Raw genomic sequence first — 26,819 nt, 5'->3', positions numbered from 1 at the left:
ATCATTAATCTTGTCTCAAATTCATAGCTCCACTGGAAATCTGAAAGGTGTGAATGACCATGATATGACAAATCAGACACCTGTGAATTCTGGAAGAGAATTAAGGTTCAGACTTTTCACACTCACACCTTCAATTGTGTTTCTTGCAATTTAATGCACTCTGTCCTAAGAATGAATGCCCTGTTGTTGCAGAAGTTAAAAGGAAAATCTTAAAGATGATTTGGCCTATAAATTCACCACGGACCTCACTTAAGTTCAAAGGCATGTATCCCATGTGAGGCAAGTCTGGCAGGACAGCAAAAATGCACGGGAAAAAAAGTGTTCATAAAAGCATAAATTCAGTCCTTCCAAAGCGTGATTCCCATGACTTATCATTGGCCAGAATGAATCAGGCATTTTTTAGGAGACTGATAAAGAAAAACCAGCATCTTAGGAGAGGAAAACAGAAAAGTGGACTTTTAACCTTACTCCTCTTCATGCAAATTTGTTGCTGCCCACCATCCCCACCTCCTGTTTTTCTCCCTGGCAGTTCACATGGAATTCTCAGGTAGTAGAAAAGCCAAGCCAAGAAGACTTACTTAAGAGAAGTCTGGGGAAAACATTATACAAAATTCCACACAATGAAAGGGCTCCGAGATTATAAAAGCTTATCCCAGAGGAAACAGCAGAAATACAATACTAAGACGGGGCTTCTGAATTTAAGTGAATTTAAGGTTCATCAGTAAATGTCATGGAATTGTGATTACTCTCCTCTTTCCACAATGATAAATGGGAAGAATAGCCAAAGAACACAAAATTGTGGTGGATTTAGAACATATGAATCAGAGCAAAGCACTGGACTATATACAAAATGATCTGTATAGGTGAAAGGATGGTGAATTAGGTGGCATATAACTACTCCTAAATTCTTGTGGTATAACACTGGTCACCAGATGAATCCAGATACATCACCTCATGAGGATTATTTGAAATAAAATGCCTCACTGAATCTGCATAAATCAAGAGAAATCACTTCCTTTATATGAATAGCTCTTTTCCATGTCCCAACAGACACTTGGGATGCCAGAAATCTAGAAGTGGTAGATGGAAGATGATTCAAAGATCCCCAAGGAAAAGAAAAAGAATATCCACAGATCCACAGGTTGATCCTCAAGCACATTCCAAGGATCCATATACTAAAACATTTCACAAATTCAGTGCTCCATGGCACTGGAAATATTTGCTGCTGATCAAAGTTCTTCTATTTTGTTTTACATTGCAAGTGCATATTCAAAAATTAAGTTTCAAAGCAGTGATTCTTCCAGCTACAGTCCGTATGCATGTCTTAATATATTTATTCCTTTTTTCTTTTCATAAATCTTTTTGTAATACGTTTGCATCATTGCTTAAGGTGCTCAGATAGTCACCCATCAGCTACTGTATAGAATCAAGAATCTACCCAAGCATTAAAAAAAAAATCACTTTTAAAGTCTGAAAATATCAAAATAAGAAAAGAAGCATACAAAAACCAGACACGAGGAAAGAATGCAATTAAAAGCTGCTAGAGAAAGCTTTCTCTGGAAAGCAAACCACCTTCCTCCATCCCTTGCCAGAGCATGTAAGCAAGTATGGCAACCAAGAGAAAATGGATAGAAAATGAACAATGGGAAAATCTGTCTGCAAGATACAAAGACAAAATATGGATCTCCAGCCAATCTGAATTACATCACAGGCTTTATATGAGATGCATGTGAACATCACAGATGCTTAATCTCTTCTAGAAACTCTTCCCCTTCTCTCCATGACACAACCCACACCCTGAGAAGTAATAAATTTTTTTTTGCTTTCATTGCAGGTGTGTTCTTTGTACTTTAGAAACAGAATCTGTTTAGCGTAAAGTTCTGGCTACAAGATCTACAAATTGTCAGGAGTTTAAAAATGTGTTACAGATCTCAAATAAAAAAAATAAGAGTTAAAACATAAAGCAAACACACAAAGACTGTTGAATAAATATGCTGATGTCTTTTTAAAATAAAGTATCATGGTGAAAAAGTACTAAGATTTCCATTTTAAAACTTGCTACAAAAATAAAGAGGTATAATAAAAAACTATAAAACTTATATTAGAGAAATTTTAGGCATGAGTATATCCACTTTCTAAAGTTCTGCAGTATCTCAGTGTGTAAAAAAACAAATTAAACAGGACATGAAATAGATTGTTGCCTCTAGCAGATATGCAAACATTTTAGCTGTATCTAAAGTGATGTGGAAGACCAACTGTCATGATTCAATGAAACCTCATAATCTCATATAATACAACAAAAACATTTTATACTTTATAAGGACTAAAATGAAGATAACCTACAAGTCTGGATGTAAGTGCTGTAGCACCAAAAAACTCCAAGTTTGTCCTCTGACCCTGATCTTCCCACTATCTCACATATTTCATGTGTGTAATTTGACTGTCATCACTTTTTCAACATTGCCCAATATGATCTTGCTTCACCTCCTTTCCTGAAACCCTAATTCATTTTTCTTCCTTCTCAATTCATGATTGTGCCACCTCCCATAATTTCAGTTCTTTAGAACCCATCAATTTTCCATTTCCAGAAAACCATTATGGGTGTTCTTCTGTTATTTTTACACATCAAATTCTCATGTGAAATTATGCAGAGTAACCAGAAAACAAAGGGGGGGAAAATCAGAGCTTTTCTTCTGAATATTGCACATTAAAATCAATGGGTTAAATCTTTAAATAAATAATTCCATTAAATGAAACTATGCTAATTAACATATCATAGAATTTGGTCTGATGCAACAAATGACAACTGCTTTTTAAAGTGAAGGATTTAAGAAAAGGAAAAGGAGTAGCAATGCAAATCATGTGCCTGCGTACAGTAGACCCTACAAGTCTATCAGCAGATTCTACAGGTTATGATGGTAAAAGTCTGGTTTTAAACTGATTCTTAAATTTCCATGCCTGTCCACTCAAAAATAAAATTCTGTAGTTCTTTCCCTGATTTGTTTTTTTTTCCTTTTGTTTTGGTTTTTTCCTTAGAGGATCCCCCAGAACTTGCATGCTCCCTTCATCCAGTATGGAAAGCTCTTACATGCAGACATTGATCACAGAGCACCTTATTACTGTTTTGTCAATACTTAAAACTCATCTTACAGGTAATTTGTTGGAATTGTACTAATCCACTAGATCTTCATACCCATTCCAGTGGATAACACAAGAGTTCTAAGACTCAAAGGACTACTTAAATGCCAAGTGCAAACTTATACCTGAAAAAAAAAAAAGCGTCTGTGTTCATTTAAATATGTGGCTGACAGCCAAAGGATGAACCCTAGAAGGGAAGAAAGTCTTCCAGAGCAGATATTATTATTAAAAGTACATATATGTTATATTTATATTCTCAATTAAGATATTTGAAGGTGCAGATCTCTTGGTCATGCGAACTTTAAGACCTGTTTTGACAATTTCTGTATTATGTGAGTAATGACAAGTTTTCTCACTTCAAAAACTGAGCAAGGAGAGACCTTATCAAGTGTGCAAGAAAAATAAATTTGAGCAAGTTTTCTTTCTCATTTTTACAACTTACTTTAACTGCGAGTCACAATTAAAGCCTTTATATTTGGAAGGAGTGAATATTACTAAGAAATAATTAAGAAAAGAAACACTTCCAAACATTCTCTGCCACTCATGTAAATAAATCATATTCAGTATTTGCCTTCATTTAACACCTTCCCATTTATTTAAATCAAGAACAGACTGAAAACAAGTTATATTTGAAGAATAAATGAAAAGTATTAAGAGCTTCAAGCACCTCACAAGAGTTTTGTACTGTTCTTTGCCATCAATCCTGTTTATCAGAATTTATCAATGATCTCAGGTTCAACAAATCAGGTACAGCAAGATCTGTTTGCTGACAGCTCCATAAATACTTTTCCACCTTGAAAGGTTCTCAGCTGAGTGATAAAAATAACATCTTCTGCTGCAAATCTTAATTTTAAGTGGAAGGAAAAGACTAGTGAAAGAAAACAGACAAAGCTTCATCAGAATGTGGCATTTATCAAAGATCAGAAGACTGTGACAAAACAATGCATATTTAATACTCTTCTCATTCATCTGCTTTCTGTGCTATAGAAATATACTGAAGCTTTTCCTCACAAAAACATCAGAAGAGTGGTAAGGTTCTAGGCTTTATACCTTATTTTTATATCAACAGGTTTGCTGACATGCACTGGGAGTTTTGCTGTAAGTCATTAAAACTGAATTGCTTTGAAATTAATAATGTTTAGGTTAGCGAAACAATTTTCCTGATGAAAATGCTACTTTAGGAGCTTTAGTTATTTTTCAGTAGCTTAAGAGCTACTTTTATCCAATAGAATAGATATGTTCTTCGATCATTATTTTTTCTTAATAAATCTGGATTAATTCCACATGGGCACTGACACTTTCATTTCTTCTGTAGCAAAAACCCCCAAACAATGAACAAGCAATAACGTTTTGTGAGTTTGAAGTCAAGAAATGTGCCACATCACTTCATATTTACTACTTGTCTGTGGTCAACTTCTAATATTCTATGTACAGTAATTTGAAATTAAAGAAACAAAGTCATTAAATTGCTAGTCTTGAAAATATGAGCAGAGTACAATTTGGTATCACCTATGAAACAAAAGTCCTTACTGCAAAATGACATCAAAAGCTAAAATCAAATCATTTTCATTTATCCAAAATGTTTCACTCCTTCATATCTACTGATTATTATACAGTAAAGATTTACCAAAAGGAGACATGCAGCTTCTTGCTTTGGAAATAGTCATGTTAAAACATTTCTTTCCATTATTTAAACAGTCTTAATCTCTTTTACAAATAGATCCTACCTTATTTTTCATGAACTTTGAGTGACTCTTGTAAACTTCTATTTGTTTGATTTCTTCTTCTCGGTCCTCTGTATTCAGAACTCCATTTGTCTTTAACATCTGTATTTCATCTTCAAGATCTCTTATATTGCGCTCAAGTGAAGCTATTTTTGTATCCTATGTTACAAAAAAAGAAAGAGAGTATTTAAAATTATATGAGACTTATATTAAAGAGTAACAGAAGCATATCTGTACTTGAGTGAATATCAAATAATGAGACAGCAAAAATAGATGGTACAAATAGAGAATCCACATAAACCAGAAATAATTCTATCAGTTTCAGCTTAAAGAAATACAGAATTCAGATCAGATCTCTTTCACCATAGTTGCACAGTGTGCAGAGAATACATTCTGGTCAAAATTCTAATTAATTCCTACACAGAAATGAAGGGAGAATGGCAGATGCCCTATTTTTCCACATGATAACAAAGCTTTTTATCATTAGTAACCATCTAGGCCTGGCTATTCTCCCAAGCCCTTAAACACCAAACTGAGCCTGGAGAGACCAGCCCATGTCTCTGCAGGCCAAAGGCAGAGCCATTGTGTGGCTCGGCCTGAGGCTCAGAAACTGAGCCTCCAGTTTCTCTGGAGTTCTGCCTGCTCTCGAGAGGGAGAAAGGTTTGTCCTCAGATATTTTTCCTTGACTAATCTAGCCACATCACTAAGAGAGGATTTAGCACTTTTTATTGTGAGTCCCAAGATAAAAAAAAAACACGCCAAAGAATTTCTACATCCCAGCCAATGGCTGCCATGTGTGCCAGCACCACACTGGTAAACAGTGACAATTTTTTGTTATTTCCAGTCATTTGGGAATTGGCTAAGTCCCAAATGTGAGAGTTAGAACGATTAAAAACGTGATTACACAAATTTGTCACAAATTTCTGTTTGAAAGAACATTGCAGAATCATTCATCAGGAAATCTGTTCAATAACATAAAGGATCAACCACCCATAAAATATTAGAGACTGGATGAACTTCTTGTACCATTGAGATCAGTATTAAATAAAAAAAAAAACAAAATTAAAATATTATTTTTTTAAACCACACAAAACCCAACCTGATTGACTAAGACTGAGTTATTATGTTAGAAAGCTAATTAGGGAAAAATACAAATGGAATTGTTCCTTTAACAGGGACAAGATAAGCTTGGATCACTGAAACTTTGTTTCTGTTGCTTTCTTTAGATTGGGAAAAAATTAAGGAAAAATACAATGGAAAAATAAAAAATTTTAAAAATTTAATTAGGGAAAAAATACAAATGGAATTGATCCTTTGACAGGGACAAGCTAAGCTTGAATCACTGCAACTTGGTTTCTATTGCTTTCTTTAGATTGTCTAAAAAAAAAGCAGAAAACCCAACTCCTGTAATAACTTCTTTCATAAAAAGCTAGGCACATGTAGCACTTGAAAGATACAGAGGAGTCTGGATGAAGTTCCAAAAAGTATCTGAATTTTTGGTACTGAAGTGAAAAAGAATCCCAGATTTTTGAAGACCACTGTTATGAATCCATATAGAATGATAGCTAAGGACTAAGCAATGCCATTTAGATAGCCCCCTGTCATTCCTCTAACATTTTTGCTTTTATCTTTATAGTCAACAATAAATGTCAAAATGAGAGAAGTTGTCTTTTATTATTTTCTTGTTCCAACAAAAATTAATTTTAAAATTAATTTCAATTCTAATAAAGGAAGTAAAGTATTGAGATGGAATGAAAAAAGGGAAGAATTCTCCTTGAATCTTATAATTTAAAGAAGTTGCACAAAAAGCAAAATACTGCAGGAAAAGATACATTAGTATTTCAAAGCTCTCCAGACTTAAACACAACACAAAAATAATTGTAGATCTCACAGATACTATAAACAATTCAACCTGCTCCATTAGACTTTATTTCAGAAATATTTTCATCCTATTTCTGAAGGTAAAAGCAAAACCTAAGCTTCACTACACTTTGGAATGGTTTTGCAATGAAATACATTAATACTTACATGACCTGCTGTGACATGACATCTGGGAATAGTCTTCATCAAATCTGCCTAGCTAAATCTATAAGAGTCTGCTTTTTTGTACTGCCTTTGTATTTTACGTGTTCGCAAATAGAATATGGCAGAAACAATTTTAGCACAGCCTACTACACTCTTTAGAAGGTTTATACATCACAGAATAACATTTAAGATTTATAAGAAATACCTAAACTAATGGGTGGAAGCATTTTCTGTGCTTCTGCTTCATCATGAAATTGAAATCGCTGAGGAAAAGTTTCTTTTTAATCACCTTTGCATACTGTGATTAGAGATGTGCAAAAGCTATTTTCCTATGTCTTGAAAAATTGTCACTAAGTTCTACATTAGCTTTTTATTGAAAGATAAGCCAGAAATTTCACAAGTTTTGTCAAACTCAAAGGTAATGTTCCCTGCTGCAGGCTGGCTTGCCCAGGAAACCTTACAGGTTTCCAGCCTGGACAACTGCTGCAAAGTGAAGAACCTCATGGGTCAAAGATACAACAGAGAGCCCAGAGCTCCCAGTGGTACTGCCACAAGGGAGCTGGGCTGGCAAACAGGATGCACAGAAAGTTAGATAGCTTCATATTTGCCAAAAGTTCTGACCCATTCCCATAAAATCTCCTGATTCAGCTAAATCAGCATCTTCCCACAGAAAATTTCAACTGGAAAACTTTCAACAAGTCTGGTTGGGCACAGGGTCCAGCAAGCTTTCAGAAACTGAAATGGGAACAGATGCAATATTTCCTTCAAACCTCTAAGATTTATCCCCATTAGCAATATTCTAAAAAACTACACAGGTCTGTCTTGTGTCTTGAATCACAACAAAGATTCCTTTGCAATATTAAGGAAGCAGCTTAGTATTAAATGGTACTAATAACATCTTCTGAGTTCTAAAACAATACAGCGTTTGTTCAGATTTTTTTCCGTCTAAATCTGTTTCTAAATCTGTTAAAAGACATAAGATTGTGTAGCAGGATTTGTGACAGAGATAAGGGCACTCACCCTAATCTATCCCCTCCTTCCAGCAGTAACCAATACTTCTTCCTTATCTCCTTTATTAGAATAGTGTTGTAGATATTCTGTGAGAGGTTAGGGCTATTCAGGTTTCTGCTGGCTGGACCTAGCAGAAACCCATCTCTTTTGGAATGTTAAAAAATTAGTATGTGTCCTGATGCTGAAGAAAATAATATCACAATGGAAGAAGTCTAGCAAGTGAGTTTCCACAATGATGTTTCATGAATCATATCAGTGCTTACAAGACTCCCATAGTACATTTCATGAAAACTGAGGGGCAGGAAAAGGGCAAAACATTTGTAAATAACCACAAAATCAAAGAAAATCCTGAGTTGGAAGGGACCCACAAGGATCATCAAGTCCAACCCCATATAATACAGCATTCCAGGCTGTCTTATTCTGAAAGGAAAAGTAAGGACATGCTACTGCTCATCATTTCAGATAAATGATAAATTTAAATTACGTCTGCAAAATTTTGCTTGTAGGGCACTCAACAAGCAATCAGAAAGAAATATTTGAAACTTCACATTTAATAAAGCTTGAATTTAAACACATTTATGTGCATAGACTGTCAACAGACCATACACAAGTACCTTTACTGTAAGAATTTTTACCTTGTCAATTTAATGCAGAGAATATTCAGGTTTATCTTTGAAGACAAGGGAAGTGAAAGTTCATGCAATCTTAACAGTAGAGGATGTTGCACTGCAAACACACACACACACTTCTCTAGAACCAAACCCATACCTGAAATATCACAGCTGGATCAATACATAAAGATGGCTCTTTCTGCAAGTAAGGTACACCACAAATATTTTATTTACTTTACAGCTTACATTTATAAAGACTTTATAGTTGCCAGACTCCAAGTGTTTTTCAATATCCTGTCCTTAAGGTGAGTTCTAGGCCATATTAGTCGGCAATTTCTGATTTTCTCTCTCAAGTCTTAACACTGTTTTAGTGATGATAGAATCAGACCTTAGCAATATGTAATGGCTGGGTTGGAAGCAGCATTTAAAGGTCATCTAACCCAATCCCCTGCAATGTGCAGGGACACCTTCCACTATCCCAGGTTGCTCCAAGCCCCATCCAACCTTGTCAGGAACACCTTCAGGGAAGGGACACCCAGGTTCTCTGGGCAACCTGTGCCAGGGCCTCATCACATTCATCATAAATTTCTTTTTCTTCATATGTCCCGTCTAAATTTATCCTATTTCTTTTAAAACCATTCCTTGTCCTATCACAACATGCCCTATTGAAAGGTCTGTCCCCATCTTTCTTATATGTCCCCTTGCAGTACTGAAAGGCTGCCAGGCCACTGAGGAACCTCCTCTTCTCCAGGCTGGACAGCCCCAAGTGCGCCAGTCTGTCTGCACAGGAGAGCTGCTCCAGCCTCTGACCATTGCTCTTCTCTGGACTTGCTGCAACAGGTCCATGTCTTTTTCTGTCCTGTGGAGCCCAGAACAGAAGGCAGCACCCCAAGTGGGGCCTCATGAGAGATGAGCAAGTTTTGACCTGATTCATATGCTCAGGAGTACTTACCGTAAAATCAGGTGAAAAGGGTGTTTCCTTTTAATCTTTTTTTTACTATATTAAGAGGTGTTAACCAACACTGAATATCACTGATATTCAGAATACAACCAAAGATATCAGTCATTTGGTATGTGCCAAATATGCAAGGAAGCATGCACAGGTGCAATTGCAAATAAAGGAAAGGATTTCCATGTACCAGTTTATTTTATACTTTAACAGACTAAGATTTAGGCATGAGGGAAAAAATTGTAGTTTCATCATATATATCCACAGTCACAAAGTCAAAAGCAACCACTGCAACAAAACTAGACTAGTCTGAGGATATAATAGGAGCATGTGAGAGAAGGAAGCACCCTGCCCTCCCTAAGTTTTGTGACTCTGCTTTCTAGAAGAAAAAAAAAAGGCTTCTGGAGAATAAGGTGAGTTGCAGAAAAGAGAACGGAGTAAAGAGAGTAGTGAGAAGCAATAGAACAAAAGACATGGGACATCTGGAAGCAAATGTGTCCATGAAGCTAAACCAGAAAGTTAGGAAAGAACAGCTTGGACAATGCATCTGAAAAGACAACAGATACCTGGAAAGGAATAAATAAAGCAAGAAAAACAGGAGTCAAGGCACAGGATGTGAATTTTCCAATTCTCCATCTTTTTTTGTATGCTCTTTTTTCATTTTGCATGAATATACAGGAGATAAACACTGGTGAACAAGACAGCGGTTATGCAGAAAATGCAACTGCTGGAAGAATAAGCAACTACCTGCAAAGCTTTAGAGAGAAATGAAGATGACAGGACAGGACACGTAGGGCAGAAGATGTCTAGGACAAATAAACAAGAGAGGATAGGTGAGAGAAATGGGTACCCTTGATTGGATGAAAGGGAATAAAGACTGGGAAAAGGGACAGAAAGAATTCAGCAGTGGCAAGGGACAGAAGAAAACCACAGAGAGAATAGAAGGATTTATGAAGGAGGGAAAGTCATATCCTGGCAGAGCCTCAGGGAGCCATGGAAGGCACTCAGACAAAAAAAGTGGGGAGGAGCTGGAAGAGGCTGGGTGTGGTGAGGAGAAATGTAAACTGCTTGGAGTCTCTTCGTGGGGGAGTGGATGGCCTGAGACTGCCATATTACAGCTAATCCTCTCCCTCCTTCTACCCTCAGCATTGTAGAGAAACAATTCCTTCCATGCTTGATCATTCAAAACAAATGTTCCACATTTTTTTCAAAACATTCAAAACAAATGCAGTCTGGATTAAGACAATTTAAATTTACTTGAAAACATTCCAAATCTGGAACTTGTAATGAAAACTGCTGTTTAATCATGTGGATTTCAACATCTTGCATTTGTCCCTTTTTCTTTTCAATATTAGGCCTACTTTAGACAGGGGCAACCCCAAAGGGGTGTGTGTTCATAGAAAGAACTTTGTGCCTCAGAGGCAAAAAACAGCTTTGCATCAAGACTCCAGCAACAGGATTGCAGCCTCACTCACAACAAATTAAAGCCCTCACTATAAAGATCTGATTTTTTAAAAGTGGAATATTGCACCACACCCACCTCTCCTGGGAATCAAACAGAAAACACTTCAGTGTCCTCAGGGACAGACACTGACAGGAGCAAGGACAGTCATCACATGTGTCATTCATGTGTCCTGTAGCCACCCCCCCTCCCCCCACCTTTTTAAAGACTTTTGGTACAGGAAGAGGAACTGAAAATTAACTTCAACATGTCCTTTACACTGTTATATAACCCACATGAAACATTATTCTAACACATTGCTTTTGTATCCCAGAACTTTTAGATTTATAATTCTGAATATTAATAGTAAAACAAAGTTTCTCAGCCAATATCTTACTTTCCCATTTACTTAGGGTAGTGAGTTACTGCAAAAACATAGATTTCATATAAAGACTTCTGAACTAATGTCCAAAGCAAATATACATCCAAAATTGGAATTCTGTAATCAATGTATCTTCTTTGTTACCCATATAATCCAAACTAATTATTATCTATTAAAAGACAGATACTGTATTGATAAAGTCCTGCTGTTGTTTTAACTGTGTGTTTACCACAATGTGCAGACATGCTGAACTCATTTGCTCACAACAGAAGTCACTGGCAAAATGAGGCCTTTAATTTGCACTTCCTTTTAAGAATGAAATGAAAGACCATCATTAATGAATTTCAGGCAGCATGGCCAACTCAAATTATCTCAAGTCTCATGGTATTTCTCTTAAAGATGAACAATCCAGACTCACAGAATTCTGCAAAAATATCAGTTTTCACTTTTTAAATTACTATTTTTATTCCTTGTTATTGTGGAGGGAAAAGCCACAACACTTGAGTAATATTATATATCAAAAAGAGTAAATTATAGTCAGGACTAAGAGAGCTGTTTTATTACATTTTGTCATACCTGCTAATGCAACTAATATTTTCCTTAGGTTGGCTGTAAAATTATGGCCTAATAACAACCAACAGAAAAACTAGTTTTAAGGCTTGAGGAGGAAAACATTTTACATTAGCCAATTTATTCCATGTACTTTGGATCTCCTACACACATCCCCTAGTCTTTTTAAAAACGAATATTCTGTTCTAATTTTTCAGCAATGCTACACTTGATTTTTTAATCCTTTTTTTTTTTTTTTAGAAAACAGACCAGGAGAAATAAATACTAATTACTCCTAGCTACATAACAAAATAAATTGACATGGTAAAGGAAGCATTCAGTAACTAATGAGTAAAAGTCATAAATCAACACTTGCTAGGCAGCTGTCACAGCTGCTTGTTCACTCCCCCTCAGTGGATGGGCGAGAAAACCAGAGAGCAGAAGTGGGAAAGCCCATTGTTTGAGATAAAGCTGGTGTAATATGTAAGACTTGCTGTACAAAGATAAAGCTGGTGTAATATGTAAGGCAAAGCAGGCAAGCAAAGCAATACATGGAATTCATGCACTGCTTCCATGGGCAGGTAGATGCCTGGCTGTTTTCAGGAGAGCTCATCAGGCACAAGAGTTACTTGGGAACACAAATGCTGTGACTCTGAAGGTCCTCCCTTCAGTTTGTGGAGGCTGCATGACACAACAGTATGGATTATCCCTGTGTTGAATTTGGGTCAGCTGTCCCCACTGTGCTCCCTCCCAGCCTCTTGTCCACCCCCACCTGACCTGCAGGGTGGGAGCAGAGCAAGAAACTGGGAAAGCTTTGACTCTGTGGAAGCCCTGTTGGACAACAGCTAAAACATCAGCATATTATCAACACTGTTTTCAGTCTGAAATTCAAAACACAGGCTCAGACAGATTGCTACAGGGAAAATTAACTCCATCCCAGCCATACCCAGTACATGAGTTCATGCTGCAGAAATAACATACAGGGAAAGATGCAAAGACTATACCTTCATTTCGATGACTGTTTGCAGAGCCTTCGTCTTTGCTGGCTCAGGCTGAAGTTGGGTTCTTCTATGCAATTCCTGTGGAGGGACACGATAGAAATAAGCTTGACGACTCATCTTTCCATTATTTTAATCGCTCACATGAACTCATTGCAACAAAATAAAAAACTGATGACAAGAAGCAGCTAACTCCAAGTGCTACAGGTGCTTCCCTGGCTGTATCCCCTCTGCCACCGCTGCACTCCCTATCTTGTGTTACAGCCAACTCTGACAGCACATGCGCTATTTCTGAAACCCCTTATCAATAATTAACGGCAGGCGTGACAACCCAGCAAGGAATTTCTCAGTCCAGAGACAATGCTGCTGTTGCTGCTTAAACAGCAAAACTTTATTCAATTCTGTTACTAATTCGAACACTGGTAAGTGTTAAATCTTTTACTGCAGTTTCTTCTTAATTTTTCCTCTGTTGACTGAAATAAGCAATTTAAACACATTATATTCAAATTTGACATTTTAAGGATAATAATTATGTAGTGGGCTGACGCAGCACATGCTAGAGCAGCATTTACATTTCAGTTTTCACATTTTCATACTGGTTTTTATGCATCATAATCCACAGGCAAAAGAAAAATGCATTGCATTGGTTACAATAAAGTTAACAGTACCAATCCATACTGGTCTTTATAAAAATAATAATTAAAAAAACCCCACAAGAGTGTGAAGACAGCAGCACTCAGTCTCATGAAACCAGAGCTGTATCTTGGTATGACATATCCCAATAAAAAACTCACATAGCTACCTGGAAAAAATATAGTAAAGGTGTGACAAAACACTTTCATTTGAGAATTTGGTGATGCTTATTCCCTTCCCATAAACCATCTGAGAAGTTTATTAATTAATAAAAACCTGAAACAGGGCAGATATTGTCCCATTTCTACTCCTTTGGAGTCCTTCAGCTCTGAAGGACGGGAGTGCCATCCATGGTGTCTTTATGCCCCAGTTCTTTCTACTTCAGTGCTCCACACAGAGTCCTGAACTAACCTTGCAGCCATGAAAAAGATGTTTATGCGTGAGGCCAAGGAGCCAAGGTCTTGCCTCCCTTAAAACCCGCAAGTGTAAAAGTAATGTTTTGTATCACAAACTATCAGTTTCTTCTTCTGTGTAGCAACAAACATATTGCTTTTCCATGACTGTGAGAAACAACTGCTCTCAAAGACTAATTACTGTATGTTATTCAACTGAAGTCTACTGCTAATAAACATCTTTATAAAATAGATCAAAAAATGTGCGACCTAATGTACTAAAATAACTGAAAGAGACATATTAGTATACTTAACACTAAGTCTGAACAGTTTTTTATGAGATTAAATATACTGCAGGTACATATACATATATTTAAACTACCTTTAAGAGATAACAGTCAACTTATAATTTTGCTTTTATGCATTTTTCAAATGCTTTGGCATTTATGAAATTCTTTCTGCATTTATGAAATATTATATCTGATCAGATCTTCTTCCTTGTGGTTTTTTTAATTTAAATGCAACTCACCATATTATAAAAGAAAGAAATCTTTGCAAATCACCTATGCAAGGAATCACTCAATCACCACCAGCTGTTTTTCTTAGATGAAATAAGTACCTTCACTGCAGAAATGTTTTAAAAAATAAGAGTATGTAATGAATTTGTCATACAGTTGCACAAAAGAATAGTTGGCCAGTCATACCACTATCAGATCAGCAAAAATTACAGCTAATTCTAAGACCAGACTTTGCTCCCCAGGGCCATATAAACTGAGCTGGAATATAAACAGGATTCCACACATTGCCCAGGGAGACAAACCAGAGTTTCCACCCCCTTAGCCAAAGATGTATAGACTGCCAAAGATGCGTATTCCAAGATGTCTATCATAGCATGAAGCCTTGCCTCATAATGCTTTTCCTGTTTGCTTTATGAATCAATCTGATGCTGGCTGACTTAAAAGCTTTTTTTCTCTATCCCTGATGGTAAAATGAAGCAGACTTTAGGATTCTGGAGAAGATCAGAAAATGACTCCCACTTTATTATTTTGTGTGGGTTTTCTTCCAATCAGACTCAAATGTTTAGAGACTCCCACAAGGCTCAGTTCTTGAATTTATGTTGTTCTATGTATGTGTTTTTTCATTTGGGGTACCTGATTCAGGGATATACTTTTGGGGTACTAATTTAAGAATACACTTTATGTGCATGATACCTCACCCTGATTGTTGTACTGTCTGAGGTCATCTGGAGGCTTTCAAATTTGCCTGAACAGCTAAGCAAGAGATATTCTAGAGATTTCAGAAAGTCCTCATAGCCTAAGGAAACCAGATTTTTATCCATTACATCATTTCTGGAATTATGTCTATTTCTTGTTTTCAATTTCTTCTAATAAAAAGCCCAGAGAGACAAATAAGAAACTGGAGGAGGAGAAGAAACAAAAACTTACTAGGGAGAGTTTATTTTAACCTAAACTGTCTTGAAGGGAACTCTAGATTCTTATATCCATGAAAAAATTCTTGTGTCATCATCTCTTCAACAATCAAAGCCTATACTAAAAATCTCTCAGAGATGCAATCATTTATAAAATTAGATTTTCTTTATATCCCTCTATATGACACCTGATTCTAAGTAACCACTTTGCACATGCAAATTAATTATAATTAATTATAATTAATGTTTAACCAAATGCCCACACCTTGAATTTCCTGATGATGTTTAGTTGTCAAGGTGATTAATGCACCCACACAAAACTAGTAGGTAATCAGATCTCCTTCACATTAAATTTACTTTAATAGTCTTTGCTTTTAGACTAAAATGAGCTTCAATCCAAACTTGGTCATTGCTTTCTCCTTCCACAATATTAGGTTAGCACCTTGTATTGGCCTCAGAAGTAACTTTAGCTCACAATCGTAACACTAACTTAAACACCAAAAAAAAAATCCAAAGAGGAGAGAGATTATAAACATGATATTAAAATACTGGTGGAATATGAATTCTACTATTTTATTCAGAAGTTGATATGAAGATATTGCAAGATTTGGTCATAAATCACTGATGCTGAAAATCCCCACTACACAGCATAATCTGAACCTAATACTCATTACCCAAATAAAACTGTGGTTTTATCCCACCTTTATTAAAAGACACTTCATCCCTTGGCTGCAGGAAAGTCAAGGTGCTGTAAACTGATCTTTCTTTACTCTGTTTCTGAAGTATTTTATTAATGTTCCCAGGACATCAGAGACTGTGTTGTTCTCATTTGATGATACCAACACTGTCAATGTAGTTCAAGGTTTTACATTCATTTACACAAAACTGCCTCAAATAATGACACAAAGTGCTAGAAAGGAAATTAAAAATCCAGAAAAATAGGCAATTTAGAGATGGTGTGAAACTGTGTCTGCATTGGAAGAAGAAAGAAAAATTATTAAAGAAGGCAGTATAAAAACTGGCAAGAGCAACCATTGTGTCAGTAAATGCAGCTTTTTGCCTTCACAGACAAAATGTACAAATCTGCAAATCACAGCAGACAATGGCATAAGAGCTGCTAGTTCTCTCAAACACCTCAAAGCACACTGGTTCCATTGCTCTGGAAAAGAAAGCCTTGATAGTTCTTCTACAGGATCAGCTTGTCTGAACTTTAAAATTTAGATCAACAGTATTTCAGTATTTCGATCAATCATTTAAGTCATAGCACAGCACTTACCTAAACAGTAGTGTTTCTTTAGCCAAAATTACCATTAGAAACACTAATCAAATTCAATTTAACCAGAATACTAGAAAAATTTAACATACAGGAATTGATTCATTCTTAACATACAGACTTATCTGCTGTTTTCTAACTCTTCACATCTACCCCCAGCCAAAACAGCCTCACAGTAATTGAAATTAAAGTAGATTTAAGAAATCCTGATCAAACTCTTTGTCTTTCTGGAAACCATAAACTGACTACACAAAATTCCTATGTCTGTCTCTGGCATGCAGGAAAAAGGAGCTATTTTATTGGAAAGGATTCTAAAAATAATGTTACTATTAATTTTCTTTTAAAAATTCACCATTATAGATATTTGAACACTGGGAAAACCAGTTAAAGAAATTTTGTCAAATTCCAACAAATTTTATAGCTTGAAGAAAAGAAAATGTGTCTATAAGAACATGAAATTAAAAATTAGAGGAAATGTGAACAGCTGATAGCTACAAAAGTTCTGCAGAGATTATCTTTGTAAATTAGGGGTATTAAAATTTGTTAAGTTCTCAGAGTTAAGCAAAATACTCAGACACATGCCTAATTCTCTCTCCATTTCTCATTTTAAATAAACAGATATAGATTTTGTTGACTATGAAAGAAATAGCATCAATCAGGGACCACCACCAAACTATAAAACAAAGGTCAATAGTACATCACGACAGACAAGTCCAGCAACAACCTCAACGGCCTCAGTACTACTCTTGAACAATGAGTCTAACACCATCCCTGGCCTACATTTTTAAACTTGGAGATGTAAAGAGTATGAGGGAGAAAGAAGGAGTTTTTACACCAGTGGAAAATCACCACATTGAATCACGGGCCAAAGTATTTCTTTGCAACGATCAGACTTCCATTTATTCTTCAACTCCTGCATATAAGAGGGGCTTATGAAGTTTTACTAACATACCTACGGACAGACTATGAGGAAAAATAATCTGAGCTTTAAGAAACTCAGCTTTTCTTTGACCTGTATGTCAAAAACACCTTAAGCAACCACATGCGTTATCATACTAGAAGTTTTTCCTCTGGCAAGAGACCACATACAACAAGTTTCAAGTGAAAACAAGGTTTGTATATGGAGCTTGAAATGCATGTGGGACAATTTAGTTTGTAATTGAAAGCACACAGAGTGTTTTCTGAAAGGAGCTACTGAAACTCCACTTTTACCAGAATTCTTGAAAATTTATTTCTTTTCTTTGTAGAAGGAATAAAACTCCTAGGGGATCATTTCTATTTTGCACAGTACCATTAATCTCTTGTCCTCTTACCAAAATTACTTCCCCAAATTTAGGGAAAGGGAAGAGTTATTGCTTCACACAAATTTTCAGAAAAAGAAACTTTGGCAACAAACAGTTTTCTCCCTTTTCACCATTTTCTTTAAGAAGGCATACCAAAATGCTTGAGTGTCTGCAGTAAAGGAAGGCCATGTATTTGTTTTCAGGTGTAGTCCATTAGAATTAGTAAACAGACGTTCCAACTGCTGCTCACACTTCTGCAAAGCAAATATACTCTAGAAACATCTTGGCTAAAAATTTTTCTCTTTTCAGTGCATATAAAGCTTTAAAACTGCATGGAAAAATATGCCCTTTTTTTAAAAGCTAAATGCTTAAATAGTCATTTATTAGTAACTCAGGCACACTAAAAAGAGTCACTTAATTTGCAGTAGGACACACAAATGAAACATTGTTAGGAGTTATAAACCAGGATTTTTAGCTATTTGGTTTTGGGTGTGGGGATTTTTTTTTCAGAAGACTATCTTTTATTAAAATCACATCTTCAAATTCTTAGAAGGCAAAATCCTTGTTACAAATCCTTTGTGTAATCCATAGCATTTAAAATATCCTTATCCAACAAATCCATTATTTTAAAGACTTATTTCCACTACTTCCCTCCCATTTAGAAGCTTGAGCACACAAAGAACTTTTTAATACAGCTGAAAAAGAAAGCAATATCCCATCAGTTTTAGAATAAGTGTAACACTAACCATGGAGTAATAATGGAATTCCACCTTAGGGTGTAACTAAGAATAGACTTCCCTTGCTCCTGCCATCAAAAGCATACAGGCAATGCTTCAAAGGGTAAAATCACAGCAAAGATTACTAAATACAATCCCAAGATCCAGAACACACAGGAGAGATGCTGCTGTGTGCCAGCTCCACTCTTCATAAATAATAAAAAACCAAAGCCATCTAAACGTGGACAGTGCTGCAAGATAGGATGTTACCAGCAGTGCCAACATGTGTGTTTGTGGTATTTCTATAGCCAGTTCATCTAAATAGAGGAAAGCAGTTTTCCAACAGTTCTTTCCATCCTCACACAGCTAACCTCCTGATAGCTTCCTTAAACAAGCTGAAACCTAAGAGTTCTGTCCTAGAAAAACAAAAAGACAAGGGTGATATCCTTTTAAGTGCTTTCCCCACCTTCCAACCTATGCACACACCCAGCAATACTTGTTTAATTTCTGCTCTGCATCAGTGCTCCTCTTCAGCCTGATTACAAATGCAAAAGCAATTTAAATTATTAAATTAAGAACTTCGCTTTCAAATGGCAGCAAAACAGCCCTGCCAAAACCAGACTCACACTCAACAACTCGAAGCCAGAAGTACTACGTATTTCACACACTTGCTGCAGAGAGTTCTTAAGGTTACTGCAGAATGTGTTAGCTGGTGTTAAAGCACACAGAACTTCCAACATGTGTTCACTTTCCTGGTAGAAATCCTTTTATAAACTTTACATTGAGAAAACATCAATCACTGTAAACAGCCTGAGCCAACCCAGGGGAGTGCTGGCCCACCCCATGTTGCAGTAATACTTCAAATTTATTAGCACAGGATTTTTAAGTTTTGAAAAGCATAGCTGTATCTACTCATGTCCAGACTTATTAATGGATATACTCTTTTGTTATTACCTTTTCTAGCCTACATTTTCATGTCTCTTTTCCCTTCATGTGGACTTGATGAAATCACTAGCTAAAATAACTTATGGGTTTGATTTTCAGTTCCCTAATTCTCCAGGAAGTGCTTTTCTAAATATGGGTGGGTTTTACTTACACGCATTTAAAATTATCGCTGGCTTAGGCTATTAAGTATTTAAACTTAATCAGCAAGGCCAGCAAACATCAGAGTTAATAAGACTTCAAATGTGTAAGTTCATTGGCTCTGTGGTATATCAAGTTTTTTTTTTAACTGCAAATTAAGTTTTGCGACAATATTTGTGGCGTCCAAGGGCCCATACTGAGACGAATACTATCCAATACCTCGATCAACAGGATTGAGCACAGCCTCAGCAAGCGCACAGATGGCACCAGGCTGAGCAGCGCTGTTGGTTGGGAAGGGATGGGTGAGAGGGACAGTGACAGGCTGCAGGAATGTGCTCCTGGGAACTCTCAAGGTCCTGCACCTGGGTGGGGGCAATGCCCAGTATCAGAACAGGCTGGATGATGAGCGAGTGCATGGAGAGCAGTGCTGCAGAGAAGGAGTGGAGATAGTGGTGGATGAAAACTTCAGACATTATTTTCTAACAAAGATTACAGGTATCATATCATCATGTAACAGAATGTAAAAGCTCTCAGTTTGCAACATTATCTCCCCTAGACGTTCAGGGAAACGTCATCCCTACATTCCCAAGTGTTCTATATAGCTGTTAGGTTATGCAAATGTACAGCAGAGAGGGACATGAGAGCAGTAACCTAACAAGATAAGACACGGATAATTTTTCACACAATTTGAGTGATGGGCATGCTTTGGCAGGTGGGCATTTTGGTTTGGTTTAAAAAAAAAAAAATTGTAAATAGCATGCTTTTTAACCTAAAGCTAAAATTTTATGCTTGTCAAAAGAACTCACCACACCACAATCTCACTAAAAAAAAAGAAAGGAAGAAATTAGTTTGCATTGACTCAAAAAAAAAAAAAGTCCTATTTTTGGATCTGCCAGAAACTGAATTTAAGGCACCCACCAATTCAATGCAGCTCTGCCTATCAGTTGAGATTTGCTAACTAAGTCAGTCTTTCTCAAGAGGGAAGAAGTGGGGATAATGTCTAAACATTTGAGAATGCAGAACACTTATTTCGCTCTGAAATTACAAGAACACATTAAAATCAGAAAAATAAAGTTGATTGATATGACAATACTGGAGTGAAGGAAACAACAATAATGTCCTCTACAACAGCCTTGCTGCACAGACTGTATTCTACCACAACTACAGAAAAGAACTGTTCGAGTCATATGGGAAACAACCTGCACAGGTAGTTTATTGAATATTTATCATTCTGTGAAGTTTTTCAAGAGTCTCTTAAAGTGAAGCTCATAGATCAGCTCACAATAATTAAAAAAAAAAAAAGAAAATAAAAAGGAATAAAATCCACTTAGCACCTGCTCCAATTCTTTTTCTATTGCCTGGGAAACTAAGTGTTGCTTGGTAACTCAAATCCATCTGTTCAAATTTCTTCTTCCAGTCTTCCATTTTTATCAGAACAGAAAAACCCACACATGAACTGAAAATATGATCCGAAAAAAAAAATGCCAACAAAAAAACCTTTTTTATCACTGCATAGAAGATACAACATGCAGTTCCTTATCTGTTTTCAAATTATGGCAGAGTGAAAAGTGTCTGATGTTATCTCTTAGAAACAACAACACTTCATATCACAGATAACTTTTAAGAATGGGAAAAGAAATTCTTTATTTTATTCCTTTTCCTTACCTCAGGGCAACCCAAGGAGCAAGCCAGCACTTACTCACACAGTTCAGACTTCACCTTTCCTGTATCTACATGCTGCCATGAATGCCTATAGACCAGGGGCTGAGAGACAGTTTAAAAACTACTTCCCTGTGCATCAGTACTCAAAATAAATGTGGAATGCAGAGATACTATAAACATATCCAAATGCTTTGTTTTCTCCAGAGATGTAAATCAAAATAATCTTGACCAAAATTACTGCTATTATTAATTGTGATTAAAAACAGGCCCTAAAGGAGAATTTTCAAAACTTTGTGAATCCACGTAATGATGCTTGCATAGGTTAAGACTGGAAAATTGGCAAATAGAGAAAAACTGCATGTTGACATAGGATGCTAAATTTTGCACAGAAGACATGAGTACGTGTATTTAAAAAAATCCACCATGTTCCAAACATAAGTGGCAGCAATAACAAACCACCCTTATCTATGCTTTCCATGTTTTACATTTTTTTAGGCACAAAACTGACCTCAGTATAGGTATGGGGTTTGGTTTGTTTTGATAACTTTAGGAGTCACTATTACAGAAGGCCTGAACACAGCAGGTACAGTTTCAACAAATAAAACTGCCTTAATATACTGAGAAAAAATTACATGCTATATATTATATGATTTCTGCATATTTTTAAACTCAAAAACCTGGAATTACTGCTATTATAAATATCTTTTGTCATATTTGTTTCATAAGAGAGGCAGAGTCAGCTCAAGGCTTTTCAGAGTAATACTTTGTTTCAGGAGAACTTTATAAAGAAGGTTTAATGGTTTCTTCTCTTAGCCAGACTATCCCTCTTCTGAAGAATACAGTCTCTCTTTTATGTGGAGCATAGGACAATGTAATGCTCATGACCAGCCCAGAGGTACCACAGGGACCTCAATTCATACCCAAGAGGCAGCTTTCTCTTTTTTACCATTTCTCCTTTCCCTTGTACATTGAAATCAGAGCTTAACTCAGTCTAAGGCAAGTATGGGATGCATAAACAAGACACCATCAACCCTTTCAAGCTCTGGTTCATACACTGAAGAATATATCAAAAGCAGAGGGTTACGGCAGCCGAAAGTTTCAACTTAAATATTTTTGAACTTCCAGAATAAAAATGTCTACACATTAATTCCTCCCCCCTTGCAGGATTTCCACATATTGATCAGCAGCATTATTAAATAGACATCTACATGGACCTTTACATACCTGTATACATTTGATACAATGTTAAGTCTAGATATCACAATATCAGTGGCTATTCCACAAAAAGGTAATTTTTAATCATCCAAGTGGCAAACTTCCCACTCTATGTAGGAAACCAGAACAATTTATTCAGCCCACAGCCTCCTCCTTTCTGCTTACCAGACAGTTATGCACACCACTACCATTTTCATTAAAAACTTGCAACTCATCACAAATCAAAAGACCAAAACCACATTCATTTTATGTGTAAAAATACAGACATTTCCCATCCATAAGCAGACACATTCTGTCTATAAGTTATTCCAACAGCATTTTGATCATCCAGTATATCTACTTCTCAATTAAAGGTGGGAAGGTCAGAACACACACTCAGTGTTTCATGCAAAGCTACCTCATCCACCCAGTTTAACAATTGCACAACCCCAGCAGTCCCACTCAAGAACTGTGTCCTCATCAGGACAGGGAAAGACAACTCATGGGACACCATATGTGCCAGAAGGAATCAGGATCCACAGTTCTAGGAATCCACAGTGGTGCCTCCTTCCAGGATCAGGAAAGCATATGCAGTGCATTCCTTCAGCTGAACAGCCTTGAGCAGCACAGGGATTCACTGCACTGCTTCCCAGAGGAGTACTGATGGCAACAGATTCCTTTCATTTATACCAGTTGGATGAACAAGTCTAACTCATTGTTTATGAAAACACTTCTGAACTAGAGAAATTATTCTGATGCCATTTTCATTCAATTAGCTTGTGATCCCCATGACAGGCAAAAGTCAGTTATCTCATTGGTGAGCAGAGAAACATAGAATAGAAACAGAATTCTCAACCTGCTGAAAGACTCTTGTTAAAGTCATTTCGGTCAATAAGCCATTTCTTCAAGGTTTGTCTTACACTAAACATGCTCTCTAGTACAACTACAAGCTAAAATTCCACTTCAGAACACTTTGTGCCCCCCACAAATGCCAAAAATATAAAATACCAGCAACAGAAATGAGAAAGGATATATAATAATATAAGCAAAATGACCAATAAAAGTGTTGGTTTACTTCTCCATTCTGACTACATGAAAAAGACTGGTTTTCATACAACTGTGAAACTACCTTCAGTTTGACAAGGAAATTTGCAACAACAGGTTGGCAGAAGAATCTAGCATAACTATGGAGATTTGATTTGTAGAATTCCACTTCTAAGGAGGAATTCTCTTTGGAAAACACACTGTGTTGCTAAAGAATCCTTAGTCATAATGAGAAAAGCCAATCTGAAAAAATCTTGATCTCTATTTAGCACTTGATAAATGCACTAAGACATCACAGTCTATACACTGTTGACAAAATTAGCATATTGAAAACTTGCAGGTAAGTGTATACCAGATGAATTCTTTTCAGAATATTCTATGACCTAAAACCCATAATAGAAAACAGAGAAAACTTTAGTCTGTATGTTGACACATGGATTGTGATATGCATAACAAAGGAGAACCAACCTTTTCCTGACTTTTACGTAAGTTTCAAAAAACATCTCACAGACATATTAATAATGTAGTTCTGAAATAGCTGAGCAAAAAGTGCTAAATAAGTGAAAACTACAAAATTTTACTCAACAGTTCCTTGCCAAATCTCCACCTTAACTACTATATTTTAGGAGATGAAATAATTTTCCTTCATCATTTAGTCTTAAGCCTAGTTATTAGAACATAAATATTAATGCTCTTCACTCACTGTTAACAGAAAATTTATGCACTGAGGCTGCAATGAGCTATTGCCCCTCACCTAAATATATTTATGGTTCACCCATCCATCAGTTTTACACTTTTCTTCTGATACTTCTGTTAGGAGTTAGGCATCTGTTGATGCTGACACTTCTCTTTAGAGATTCTGTAACTCATACTGACTATTCTTTTCTTTCCACTCTCCCTTCACACTACAGAGCAACAACTCTTAACCTCAATACCACCTGAAAAGTTTGATTTCACGTTTATTTCATATCTCTTTCTTAAAGTTTTTATAGCCTTAGACAAGGTCAGTCCTAACAATTCATTCAAATGTGGCAGTTTGTTTTCTATGCCTTCCCAAACATCCCTGTGAGGAATTTGATCTAGGCCTTCTGTAAATCACTAGGGAACTTGAATCTGACACTGGTTTAAGCACACAGGACTCACTGAACATGCCAAATCTTCAGTCTAGATATTCATACACATTCCATTCATACACATACCATAGTTTCAATTCATTTCTATTTCAATAAATGTGGCTTAAGCCACATTTAGAAGCTCTCAACAAGTACCAATGTACCAAATTGTCACTAAATTACAAAAAAAAATCTGCTAAATTACCCAGTAAGTCTATAAATTGGCAGATTTTCCTTAATTTAAATATAGCAGTAGGCTGATAATAACCACTACCCAAGCTCTACTGGCATCAGATAACAAAGCTTATAAAAAAAACATTTTGGCACAAGATAATTAAAAACAAAGAGTTCCAGATAATTTAAGGGTTAAAACTATAAGAGGTAGGTTAACTGTACAGAGAAGAGAGAAACTGTGTGGAATAAGAACAGAAACCTAGAGAAAAAAGTTAGCTGGTGGAAAACTGCCAACTACATAACTCTGTTGACATATTACAGAAACAATTTATTCCATAGTTTACTTACTGCATTACTTCTTGGTTAAATACTATCTGGTTATTTACAGCTCTCTGTGGACTCTCACAATAGAGTCAGGCAGATTTTCTAGGCCCCTATATCTTACCACACAGCCTCCATTTTCAAAATCACTTCTTCACATATCCTGCCAATTGATGGACTTATCCCACAAACGTCAAAAATTCTTGGCATCAACTCCTACCTAACAGCAGTATCTTCAGGAGCAGGTCCACAGTCAGTACCTCAGCATGCCAAAGGCTCCCTTTACAGGCATTATTCATTTTCTATCTAGATATTGCTTTGTGCCTTTTTTCAGAAGGCTGGATTTCAGGGCTGAACTTTGGCTCTCAGCAGGTCTCTGTGAACCAATGGTTTGACTGTTTCCTTATTTACATCAGCACAAGTGCAATTCTAGTCCGTGACATCACTGCAGCAAAGTCATTGTAGACTAAATCATACGCAAGCCTGTTAAGTATAACCATGAATATGAGGATCTTACTGTATTTAGAGGCAATAAAAATGAAATGGATGTAACATTTTCATTTAGTAACAAACATGTCAACGATAAAGCATCATTCTATGTTAGATCTCTTACTTGCACTTGTCTCTTTCACTGCTCAAGTCCTCCACACCCCATATCTCTGTAAAAAGAATTTTGGAAGCGTATTATTCTATGAAAAACCTACCCAAGTCTTTGCAATTTTAATAAAAACATACTTAAAAATAACTATGTTTTATATACTTTTATTGAAAGTTCTTTGTCTTATTGCATTTGGATGACAGCATTTTCTTCAGAACAGTTTACAACATAAGGACATTTTTGTAGAAAAAAATGAGTGCAATCTATCCTTCTTTTCACAGGCTTCTTCTAATCCTCTTGTTTTTTGTGTTTTCTGTGAGGAAAACGATGGTACACAGGGTGTGCTCATCACAGGGTGACCTAAGAGAAAGAATGGTACAATGATGGTTTAATTTTATTTTACAGAGCAATTAAGTAAAATGATTGTGATTCCGTACTTCATTAGTATCTATCATGTAGCATTCTAAGAAGCAGCTACTATGTAGGCCTAATATCAAATGGCCAGAATTACAAGCCAAGGAACTGCATCATTACCTCCATTTAGTCTTTCAAGTTGGGATCATCAACTCCTTTTTCTGACCTTCCTCCTATGCAATGTGTTTCCTACCAGATGTTAAGAATCTGGAAGACAAGAAAAGGGAAAAAGAACCCTAAATTCATCTGTAGCTCATATCATTATCCAACCCCTTAAAACAAAAAAAGTAAACCAAGAAATTAAAATATAATGATAAAGTAAATTTAATTGAAAAATTAGAAAAGAAAAATATTCCCAGATACATGCACAAATTGTTAGCTCTGTGATCACAAACATAAATATGAGTGTGACTGACAAATAATTCATTCACTGGAGCAAACTTACCACAGAAAGGCTGGTAGGACTTCTGTGGTTCACCAGGAAGAATGGGCCACTCTGAGGGCCCCCCCTTTAGTTCTTCTGCTACACCCTGATGTTCTCCTCATCTGCAAATGTATGCATACAGAACAATCCCTATATACAGAATAAGTACCATTTTGGGTTCTTCTGAATTAATCAATGACCGGTTCATAAAATGACAAATGATCAAGTTAATGAGGGTT

The 26,819-nt window shown here is 36.2% G+C and overlaps 1 protein-coding gene across 18 annotated transcripts in view; it reads right to left on the bottom strand.

The window, feature by feature from the left end:
* Window positions 1-26,819, bottom strand: part of ERC2 (ELKS/RAB6-interacting/CAST family member 2) — a 418,139-nt gene that overhangs the window by 320,709 nt on the left and 70,611 nt on the right. For all 18 annotated transcript variants that reach the window (XR_005258403.1, XR_005258404.1, XR_005258405.1 and 15 more), the window contains 2 exons: window positions 12,835-12,909; window positions 4,866-5,021 (listed from right to left, as the gene is read on the bottom strand). Coding sequence is in view for 2 of the 18 variants with exons in the window: in XM_038149364.1 (XP_038005292.1) it covers window positions 4,866-5,021; window positions 12,835-12,909 (231 nt within the window). In the remaining 16 variants the exon portion in view is untranslated. The remainder of the gene's footprint in view (window positions 1-4,865; window positions 5,022-12,834; window positions 12,910-26,819) is intronic.

The sequence above is a fragment of the Motacilla alba genome, chromosome 12, assembly GCF_015832195.1.
Source record: "Motacilla alba alba isolate MOTALB_02 chromosome 12, Motacilla_alba_V1.0_pri, whole genome shotgun sequence".
Classification (NCBI taxonomy): Eukaryota; Metazoa; Chordata; class Aves; order Passeriformes; family Motacillidae; genus Motacilla; species Motacilla alba.
Note: the sequence above shows the minus strand (reverse complement) of the source record. Positions and strands in the feature narration are given on the sequence as shown.